This window comes from Anabrus simplex, chromosome 11 (assembly GCF_040414725.1).
Source record: "Anabrus simplex isolate iqAnaSimp1 chromosome 11, ASM4041472v1, whole genome shotgun sequence".
Taxonomy (NCBI): Eukaryota; Metazoa; Arthropoda; class Insecta; order Orthoptera; family Tettigoniidae; genus Anabrus; species Anabrus simplex.
In genome coordinates, this window is record NC_090275.1 from 72,275,010 (window position 1) to 72,287,062 (window position 12,053).

The window sequence follows — 12,053 nt, forward strand, 5'->3', positions numbered from 1 at the left end:
TACCTAACTCCCGAGTCCATGTGTACTCGTCACACTGACTCTATATTAGAACAGTCTGAACCACTTCTAGAATAAACAGTCAGTCCACGTTCCAAAAAGTCGAGTAAACATCATCCCGCTATCTTAACATTTACTTGACCCCAACATAAACTTCGATCCTGAGCTGAACAGTGTATGGTATTTCAAGTTTTGTACTTGTGTGGCGATGGAAGATCAGTCGCCCTTGACCTTTTCATGGACGCACGTTTATAATGAGTGACCTTTAGCCTTCGAGTCACAGCACAGAGAGAGTCAAAAGTCCACCCACAATGCGCTTTCGATTTAACTCAATGAAACAGCCAATCCACGTGCGTGCGGAGAGATAGGGTGGGGAGTGCTGTCATCATCACTGTCAGTTTCGGAATTCATTCACTGTAACACGTTCTACTTCGAAGTTCATCATAAGTTTGTTGTGTGCCGCTTTTCCCACACATTGGCGGGGTCGAGAGTGCGAATTAAACAATACATGTAGACTTGGCCCAATTTTACGACCGGATGGCCTTCCTGATGCCAGCCCAACATGGAGAGGTGTATTCATTACTGCGTTGTTTCTTTTTACGTCGCATCGATACAAGACAGATCTTACAACGACGACGAGATATGGCAAGACAAAGACTGAGAAGGAAGCAACTGTGGCTTTAACTGAATCATAACCCCAGAATTTGCATGGTGTGAAAATTGGAAATCACGGAAAACCTTCCTCAAGGTTTCGGCCAGTTGCGTTCGAACGCTCTCTCTCATAGCTACGTAATACAAATCGTGTAGCGAACTCGCTCGGTGCGTGTTTCTGGGGTGATTAGTAGCGTGACAAAGAGGCGTGTATTGAGACGAACACAAACGGCCTAGCCACCGAGCCAGATGACAACCAGACGGGGTTAAAATCCTCCACCCAACCAGGAATCCAACCAGTGACCCTCTGAACAGAAGGCCACTACGCTGACCCTTTAGCCAAGGAGCAGGACGAACGCTATCATAAGTTGTTTTTAAGAAATTTATGAATGACGGGGCATAGACTTTGCATACACAGTTCAAAAAATGAGGGGAACATGTTTTGTAACGTCTGGTATGTGAACGTTAATTTGGTAGATGGGGTTACAATGGTCGTATAGCATACCTTGAGACCTTAGCTACTCAGAGTGTTTCAAATCGAAGTTATACTCCATCTGTAGGCGTAGAGACCCCCCCCCCCCCCAAATAAAAGTGAATAGCGGTGCGTCCGTGTGTCATTGTGAGGTACACAGACTAATGCGGACATTTGAGCACGTTGTGCGTATACCAGCACTTCCCATGGGACATCTTAACGAAGTTTACGTCGCAAGGGCCATCACTTTGATCCAGGAAGGATGGACTTTTCGTCGTGTTGCTGTGGATCTCAATGTCACTCCGTCAGTTATTCACCGCTTGTGGGATCGCTACAATGAGACAGGCCAGTTCACAACGAGGGTTGGACAAGGTCGTGGACGCATGCCAACTCCACAGGATGACCCATATCCGACCATCTGTGCGTTGCAGCGTCGTTCAGCAACTGCCAGGGAACTGCAACAAGACCTCAAAGGGGTCACTGGAGTCACGGTGTCTGACCAGACAGTAAGGAACAAGTTAAGAAAAGTGTCCTTACGACCCAGACGTCCTGTTCGGGTGCCCGGTTTAACGCAGCAACATCGCGCAGCTTGCCCGTACCCACGTTAACTGGCACGTTAACCTGTGTTGTTCACAGACGAGTCCAGATTTCCCCTGACAGCGTGATGAACGTCAATGTATATGGAGACGCCGTGGTGAGCAGTACATGCTAAATGTTGTCCAGGAGGGCAACCGATTCGGACAAGGTTCTGTGCTGGTGTGGTGTGGCATCAGTATTGATGGCGGTAGGGATCTTGTCGTCGTCCGTGGTACCGTGATACGGCTACGGCATGTGTTGGTTGCTGCATACGGTGTTGGCCCTGAATTCGTACTCATGCACGACAACGCCAGGCCTCATGTAGCGCGCATCGCCAGCGCTGTCTTGCGAGAACTGAACATTCAAGAGATGGAATGGCCAGCAGTGAGTCCCGACCTTAATTCCATTGAGCATGTGTGGGATAGGCTTTTCAGAAGTGTTCGTGGGCATCCTGTTCCACCACAGACTTCAAGACCTCGAACAGACTCTCATTGAAGAATGGAACCTGATACCGCAACGAGACCTGCGTCGATTTATACGGAGCATGCCACGTAGGTGCCAAGCTGTGATAAATGTTCGTGGAGGACATACACCACACTGAAGTTCTTCATGTGTGATAAAAATCCACCCTGGAGGATTCCCCCTGCTCCACAGGTTCACAATGTTAGTGATACGTGTTTGGTAATGCGGAATAGTGATAACTGTTAAGAGGCAAAACAATATTACCTCTTAATGTTAAATGCAGGGGTTCCTGCATTACTTTGTTTTCGCCCCTGTTTGGACATTTTCGTTTTGTGTTCTGAAAATGAACGCGAATCAATTGATGTTCTTTTGTGTACTTCAACGGTAAAGAATAAAGGTTTAGCTGGTAATATACCTGGGTGTGAGGTATTGTTTTGTGGAGCATGGCATACGTTCAAGAACACGTTTCCCTAATTTTTTTGATCTATGTATTTGCAATTCCCCCTGACCCACAGGTTCACAATATTAGTGATGTGTGTTTGGTAATGCGGAATAGTGATAACTTATTTTAAGAGGCAAAACAATATTACCTCTTAATGTTAAATGCAGGGGTTCCTGCATTCTGAAGATCGAATATCGAAGGACAACTAAGGGTGGAATTCTTAATTAGTCCCTAGGCCTCGCAAAAGTAATACTCCCGAGGTCGCAAGAAAATAAGAGAGTAAACCAAAGAATGGCCGATATTAACAATGAAATGGAGAATTTTAGCACAAGCAGACAATTTCTCATTGATTTCAGGAGACAAGTAACGACGAATTCACGAATCTCTATACTTGCTAAGCACTTATGTGCCTGACAACTCAAGTGTGTAATCTCTTGCGGTAATTGATCCAATCGGATACATAAAATAATGCAACATTCTTACGTGCTTTTCAAGTGTTTAAGGGGAAATAATAAAAGGAAACAACATTATTGTTAAGGCGCCAAGTCTATAGGCCTATGGTCTAACAACGGGTTAGCCGGTTCGAGTCCCGTTGGTCGAAAAAAAATTTCACCAACAGTATGTTGGCCGATAGGGCAGGAGAGGTTGTGATATGCTATTTACGATCACTACACTGCGTGCTAAATGGCTGAATTCAATTCCAAACTTCTCCGCAGTGTTCCTATGGAGTGAAATGAAATGATGTACCTTTTTTTTTTAGTGCCAGGAGTGTCGAAGGACAAGTTCGACTCGCCAGGTGCAGGTCTTTCGATCTGACGTCCGTGCGAGACCTGCGCGTCGTGATGAGGATGAAATGATGATAAGGCATAAACCCAGCCCTCCGTGCCAGCGAAATTTACCAATGATGGTTAAAATTTCAGACCCTGCCAGGAATCGAACACGGGACTCCTGTGTCCAAAGGCCAGCACGCTAACCATTTAGCCACGGAGCCGGACTTCCTATGGAGTGAAGGCATATGACGCTGTTGATGGTTATTCGTCCGTGGACTGGGACGTTAAGCTTTGAGGAAACTCCTTGGTGCTATTTGACAGGAGTAGACTATGTGCCGGCACCGGGTTTCACCCTCTCCCTACCTACTATCATATCACACCATTCACTTCGCCTGATGGGGCTGTCATCAAGAAGGGCAACCGGTCGTAATAACTCGCTACGAAGATTCATCTCACTTCACACCCGATCCCGTAGGAAAAAAAGACAAGGGTTTATTTTATTCGTATCAGAAGCAATACATCATATAAATTATTAATTAAGAACGAGAGATAGACCTAACTGGTGAAAACATACTAGAGGTACATTCAAGTAACAATTATATCATATCGGACCAGAATTTGGCGAGATCTCGACCATTTGGTGTGGCCTTCACCAAATCTTGCATGGTGCAAACGGGAGGGCAGGAGTTTGCAATTAAGTAGGTGCGCCATGGTTTGCTCTTCTCCGCAGGCACAGAGGGTTGACTCTTCAGATAGACCACACTTCTTCATATTGTTTTCAGATCGACCGACCCCAGACCGCAGCCTGTTCAGCCTCTTCTATGTAGACCACGATTCTTCCTAACCGGCTGGAAGAGTTTCAGATGGATTCACCCATCCACTGAGATTGAGGTTTCTGGATCTCCAGAAAATTAGTCTTGATGATTGGGGTGACTCCGAAAGGCACTCAGTAGAATGAAGATAACTTCTCGATTTCAATCGTTGTTGAGCAGGTTGATAATGATGTAACGGATGTGTTATATCTTTCGTGTTCGGCAGCTACTTCACGTCTGATATCTGGGGGAGCAATGCCAGCCCAGCAATATACCTTGTCACAAGGTGTAGATCTTAGGCAACCAGTTATAAGCCGGCAAGTTTCATTTAAAGCAATATCTAACTGTTTGGCATGACACGATCTATACCAAACAGGGCATGCGTATTCTGCTGCTGAGTAGCTCAGTGCTAAAGCAGTAGTTCTCATTGTTTGAGCTTCCATTCCTCAGCTGGTACCGCATAACTTGCGAAGAATGGAATTTCGCGTAGATACTTTGTGTTTCGTGTTAACACAATGTTGTTCATACGCGAGTGCACGATTCAGAGTTACTCCTAGATATTTAGGTGTTGAGCAATGATCCAAAAGAGCACCTTCTTTTTCTTCTTGCCTGCATATTCTTTAAGTGAAAAAGCGCAAACTTGCGTCTTTGATGGCCACTGAAAACAGAAGCAGCATAGAATCAAATATTGGCACGAGTTGGTTTACACATATCGCTGTGGAAGCCAGTTCGTACTAAGCTTGATCATGGAACTACCAAAGGAGCAGCGAGTCATCATTACGCAAAGCTTAGTCAACGAAAACATGGAAGCGAAAAACGACGCCGTGATAGGCAAATAAAGATGGACGAGGGCAAGTAAAATGAACACTTAAAAGTGTAATACAAATGTAAAATGTCATGTCACGGTTTTGTTCGTCGGACGTACTGCTAGTAAAGCTTCAACGAATATTCCATCGGAGACAGCACCGTGCACCGAACGCCATGAAAGTACCAGTGAAACGACCGCCACACCATCTCTGACTTGCACGGAAGAACGGACGTCTAGTATTCGGTTAAACCTATTGAAATTTATCGACGAATGAGGATTCACTATAGTGATGAGTTTGTCACAGCAGCAACATGACTATGTTCAGCTCCATAATGCCTGTGCAACAGTTACGACTATCCGAGATCTGCACTTTGAGTGTCTTCCACCAGATCTCGGCTCTAGTGATTACCACATGTTTAGGGCCACTCAAGGGGATACTGATAGGAAAGATGTTCCGTTCGGATGATGAATGAACAAAGACAAGCAAAGTATTTACTCCTACAGCAATTCATGCACTTGGCAAGCACTGGAGGATGCGAAGAAGACTACGTAGAAAAATGATACAGTCGTCCACCACTTTCGCTCAATAAAACAAACTGAAAAATATATTTAATGTTTTCGTTTGACTCACCCTCGTGTTTACAGCTATCTATATACTGTACATAAGCACGTCTGAACTTACGCGAAATACGGCGAGTGTAGAGGGATAGGATTCTTCCTTAGTGCGTTAGACTGTAAGTAACCACAAATGACACCAACCAAGTTTTCCTGAACCTAGTCGGAATAAAAAGGATGGTAAAACACTACTTACCTCGTTAATGTGCTTGTAAGTCTTGATGAGGTCCACGCTGAGCTTGCGGAGGGGCGCCGTGGCCGGGTCCCGAAAGTTGTGCGGGATTCGCGCCTGCATGGCCTGGATGTCGGACGGCGTCCCGGCGGCGGTTGAGGCCATGGAGGCGGCGAGCTGTTCTTCGGCCACAAGGCGGCCGTAGAGGGGCGCGTGGCGCTGCCGCCCCGGCTCGCCGGCTGTAAACACACACAAAAAAATATTGTAACGTACAAAAAAAATAATGAAGATTATAAACAAACTCTACCCAAAATATTAACTGTTTTATATAATGCACTAAGTAACAGTTTTCCAGTTGGAGAACAACAGAATACCAGTTTAAAATGTTCTTTTATTCTGTTAACTGAAATACTGGTTGCATCCCGAATGTCTCCCATTTTCACATTCGGCTGCTGTGTATAAGGTTTTACAGGATCCTAAACGGCTCCCGTTCATTACCTACGTAAACTCTTCCCAATTTTTACAGATTTAGGTATGGTTAAACAATGCTGATGTATGGTTCATCACTTGCATGAGGAAGTCATACTTTAACTTAAAACAGGATTCTCTTACACCGTTCGTCAAGAAACTGCTAAACAGGCAGGCAAATGTATTTTACGAAGTTGAGTCACATAATGCCTGTGTTCAACTGACCGATAAGATCCTCAACGAACTTCTGTTTATTTTCTCGTTTGAACCTGAACGGTCTTCCTCTAGCTGCAAGCTTTTATTTGTTTCCATTAGTATTTCTTTTAATACATACACAACATGGAAAATATTGGCATAGGTAGCACTGAACTCTTACTGAACTTGCTATGAAACGCTTCACAGCTGTTCGTGGTAAAAGAGGGGCCACATCTGGGGAGGGAAGCAGACAACCATCAACTATATAATTTTCATCAATAACAAACAAACAAACAAACAAAAAAAGTCAAAAGTTTGATAACCGTAAAATCTTCAATGAAACAGTCACGATGCTTTCCGGCTGTAAATAGGGCAGTCCGAATAAATGCTCTACCTATTTCAGACAATCTGTTCCTGAACTCAGTAACTAAACCCACAAACTGAATTGTCCTCCATCTTCGGCCTAAACGGAACCTACATCCCTTTATTTGTTTGTTTATAATCGGCACATCAGTTGTTTGGCCTTGAGTGCGCAGGAGCCATTTGGGAGGGGAGATACGAGAACCGTCTTGCATGTGAAAATTAATGAGCGGGAGTCGAGTAAGTAACAGTGGCAATATTCTCCAGAAATCCTAGGTATAAAACTAATTCCAAGTTGTCACGTTCTATCATGAGATACGATGCTCCAAATAATTGTGAGGTCATTTGTTTCAGAGTGTGTGTGGCCAAATTACTAAATTATGCATGATTTTACACACTGAACTTCGAAAGAAATACTCATAAAAGATGGTGTTTTATACGCTCTTAATAAATTCAATGCATTTGCAACACGGATAATAAGACTGCAAAAGAAATCTAAGAAAAGATAAGTGTGTTTTGAAGGTTCCTCGGGAAGTAATCAATAACGGTTGGATGTCACAATTCCTTGAGCATAATTGTACATTTTCGAGAAGAACTACGTGCATTTAGCTAATAAGAATACCAATCATTTACAGTGTATTACGTGTTTTCATAACGTTCCTAAAACTAGTGTATTAGTCCCCTATCTGATAAACAATATGTCGAAAAGGTTAGTCAACTTTTCCTCGCCTAAACGTTTTCATAACAAATACCTTCTTTGCTGAAAAACGCTGTCAAAAAGAAAAAGAAAAAAGCTCTAGAACTGAAAGTGTTGAGGGTACCGGTCATCGACCATAAGATTGAACATCTTTTAAATATGAATTGTGATGTAAAAGCAAAGCAAAAGCAGTCATCTCATGCAGACCATGAAGGGGTGGATGCTAAAGACTTCGACCAGTATCCGTAACCTCGGCACTTGGCGGGGTAGAGTGGTTAGTTCTACGCCCGGCCGCCTTTGCCCCCAGGAATTAACCTGGTACTCATTTTTGGTGTAGGCTGATTATTATTTATTTTTCCTCAAATGATTTGAGGTTGCCAAACAGACAAAGAATACCTACAATATAAATTTAGTACCTAATATAATTACAATACAGAATAAAACAAACAATAATTCAAATGATAACGTAAAGAAAACAATTCTTAGTGACAAAGAAGCAAATGAAATACTTCAACTGATTTAATTGAGTGGATGGAGCGTAGAGGTGATGCCTCAAGATCGATATCGAGGCTTTCAATGTATGTATTCCCCAACTCACAATGGTCTCATTCGGCACACCAAAGCGTCGTACGTGTATGAGAAACCACGGTAAACCTTCTTCAGGGCTGCCGACAGTGAGGCTCGAATCCACTATCTCCCGGATGCAAGCTCACAGCTGCGCGCCCCTAACCGCACGGCCAACTCACCCGGTAACCATCGTAAGTAGGTGACCAGTTTAGGAATAGCGCCCCTTGTACCCAGCATGAACCCTATGACCTCGACGTCCACGTGCAGCTCCGAAAGTGGAAATCTCGTTTCTTAATTTTTTTTCGACTTCCTGACAGGGAATCGAACAATGCAGCAGTGTTCACTTTCTACATTTTCGAACAGTCTCTCTGACAAACAATGTCAAACATTCACTTTGAATTGTAAAACATGGCTAAATATATAGTTGCACAAACTAAATAGTATACCAATCAATCCTATGTCTAAACCTTTAATTCTACTGCATTTTAAAATTTCCTTTATCATTACTTTTTTTTTTTCTAGTTACTTTACGTCGCACCGACACAGATATGTCTTATGGCGACGATGGGACAGGGAAGGGCTAGGAGTGGGAAGGAAGCGGCCGTGGCCTTAATTAAGGCACAGCCCCAGCATTTGCCTGGTGTGAAAATGGGAAACCACGGAAAACCATTTTCAGGACTGCCGACAGTGGGGTTTGAACCTACTATCTCCCGAATACTGGATACTGGCCGCACTTAAGCGACTGCAGCTATCGAGCTCGGTCCTTTATCATTACTACAAGTTATAATAATTTCTGAACAAACTAAGAGACCACATTTTATTTTGCAATAGTCTATAACGGAATAGTAAGAGAAGAACGTGAAAGGCAGAATATAAATCATTATATTTTGGCGAAAGAGAAATTTGACCGGTAGACCAAACGTTACGCTTGCACTTCACATAGTTTTCTGTTTCTCAGCGTCAGTCTGTGAAGGCTAATTGACATGGGATCCAAATCTCCCTTTTCGATTAAGCTTACTTTAATTGCTCCGAATGTGATGATACCGGGAGTCCGTTCCAAGTCACTGATAAAATCCAAAACCAGCCCAGCTGAGGAAACCATCCAGGTCACTAATATTCCAACCAATCAAATGTGAACCAATGTGAGAACAATGATGTTAAGGAACAATGAACATGTCTTCTGGCAAAATTCAGTCAAAACTTCGAACTTTTTCTTTTTGTCATGGAGACCACGTGATCTAGGATCAAAGTAACTGAAGCTGCTACGAAAAATCAGGATGGGAAGACTTACAAAACAGAAGAATAGTAAGGCAAAGAAGTATAAGCGCGTAATAAAACCGGTCCGGAGAGGTCGTTCTCAGACCGTACCGTGACCAGAACATTTAGGCGTTCACGAGCACCGCAACTAAGACCCGAAGAGCATTTGCCACACGGTTTGGACCTCCACTGAACTCAGCTCAGAAGACTTCGCCGTTTTCTATGCATGCAAACAGAAAAGTAAATGGAGGTAGAAAATAGTAGGACCCCGGTGGAGAGAATGGGAAAATAATAACCTTTAGAACAAAACTATTTTTATTGATTGTGGAAGGATCGTTTGTTTTTCGAGGCTTTTATTTCATTTTCGCAATAACACATTGTGGCCCCAAGGAAAACAAGGTTTGATTAGTGTAGAAATCAATGTCTTTAAGGAAAACAAGGTAAATGTCCGTGGCCGTACTGCTGAAAGCGGTAGCATTTCACTCTAACTTGTCCGTTTCATTTGATTTTGGAATACAAGCCTTTACAGGAGGCTAGAGCTCGACCAAACGACCATGGTATCATTGACAAATGAAGGATTCAAGTCTAGATTTTACACTGGGAACAATAAATCCCCGCCCTGAAAAAAGACGTCAACGCTCACTTTTTGCCGGAAGTGCATGCACCGCGGATGCTAAGTGAAAGAGTTCCCTCATTGCACGTGCGTGTCTTTTCTGTAGCTATAATGTTTTCATCTGGAGGATCTCTTGATTTATCTTGATAGCTGTCTGTTAAATGTCCCACCTGTGCAGCTGCTAGGTTATTTTTGCCAGTGTGTAATAATCTCATCGAGGCTTCCGGGCCGCGTAAAAGCTTTTCTAATGATGTATCGCAAATTTCTGACTAGCAGTTGAAGATGAATAGCCATATCTGCAATTAACTGAAGTGACCTTGTTTGGGCTTGCTTGACAACTGTATTAAATGTGCTTGTCCACACTCCCTGTCCTGAGGTGTAGGCAGAAACTGATCAAGACAGAGAAGCAACGAATGCATCACACGCCAAGTTCTATTGCTCACGTTTATTTATATAGTGAATAAGGAATTTTGACATTTGAACAGTCTCCGTTCACTTGCTACCAGTTTGCACTCTCCTTGCAATGTTACTGACTTCCTGAGCCGGCCGATTCCTTATAGCATCATTAACAGCAAGCTGTAATGTATTCGCCATGCACGGCATTCCATGAAGTACACTGGTAGCAAGCTGTTGAAAGTCGTGGTTGTAAACATAAGGAGCATGTCCTGCGACAATTTCATTTCCTGTACCCGACGGATACTCTTCCTCTGTGCAAGTTACAGGAAGCTCGGCCTCATCTCTCAAAAGTGTGATGCATTTCGTCGTACTGGATGCCTTATCAACAGTTACAGAATAAATCGGTTCTGTAATGGAATATACAGAGATGTACTTCTAGGGGAAGAGAGAGAGAGAGAGAGAGAGAGAGAGAGAAAATGAGAATGAGCAGTGAACACTGTCGATCTTCAGATAAAACATTTTTCCATTCATATGTTTTCGCAATTCGGATCCTATTTTTGCTACGTGTTCATGCATGTGGGGCTTCATGTTCTCTGCGTTTAGTAAAGGGTCCAAGATTCTCTGAATACCGAATTTTCTAAAGCAGATAAGGACCTGTCGTTTTTAGCAACGATTTTCACGCAGCCCTCGATCACAAAGATTTCTGGAATATCAATTACGTGTGTGGATGGTGAAATACGTCTTTGCTTTGGGAGAAAAGAAGTAGGCCTATGAGCAGCGCCTTTCAGTCTTTTCCTCAAATCTACTTTGAGATCCTGTCAGGTGATTAATTCGGCATCATTAAATCGTCTAATATGCCTTTCCAAATTAGCTGCATGACGCCCCTGTACAATATTTAATGTAAATACCGATGTACAGATTTTTTGTTTAAGGAACTATGCAGTCGCCGACGAAAGTTTGGGTATAATTTATAATAAATTCATCCCCCGCCTTTCTAGATACTGGTAGCAAATAAAAGCACAAACAGAAATACTGTAGTCAATACCATCCACAAAGTAATACTCTGTAATGGGCGTTTCGGGACTTATCGTAAGTACTGCTTTACATGTATGCACATTGCAGTTCGATTCTCCTGTGCTTCCAACCCAGGTAAATTTTCGTAACCTCCCATATTTGGAACTTCACTAAACTCCGTACGGCTCTACTTCTAAATAGACGTTTTAGCACATTTTGGCTCTGTCTGGTGGTTATGCGCTGAAGCATAGACATCCAAGCAATCCCACGCTGCCATTCATATCGATTTATATCGGCAGAGCACGATCTCGAAACCCAGTTGCCAACTCTAATATTTACATTCGCCACGTGGTTAACCTGTCTCGCTCAGCGTGTATGGTATTCGGTACGATTCGCGTTCTTTTGCATTTTCCTTCAATATTTAGTGTGTTTTTCATATTGTTGGAGGGTTCCAGTGACTCTGAGATCAGTAGTGTGTTCCCTTTGTAGGTCATAACCTCCTTTCTGTGCCAGCCATTAGCCGTTAGTGATGTATTATTTCCTCATTCTCTTTTATTGTTAATAATATATTCTCTTTTAGTGCCAGATATTGTTAGAAAGTGTAGTTCTTGTGAATTTGTTTTCAATCCATATTCATTCGTTTTTCTGAGTACGGTATTACAATTTAAAAGGGCTGTTTACCGCGGTCATATTGCATCAGCTGTTCTCG

At 43.0% G+C, this 12,053-nt stretch overlaps 1 protein-coding gene across 4 annotated transcripts in view; it reads right to left on the minus strand.

Moving 5' to 3' along the window:
* The window catches only part of mnb (minibrain), a 657,539-nt gene that overhangs the window by 123,508 nt on the left and 521,978 nt on the right, over positions 1–12,053 (minus strand). For all 4 annotated transcript variants that reach the window (XM_067155254.2, XM_067155253.2, XM_067155251.2 and 1 more), the window contains one exon: positions 5,802–6,016. In XM_067155254.2, coding sequence (XP_067011355.2) covers positions 5,802–6,016 — 215 coding nt within the window. The remainder of the gene's footprint in view (positions 1–5,801; positions 6,017–12,053) is intronic.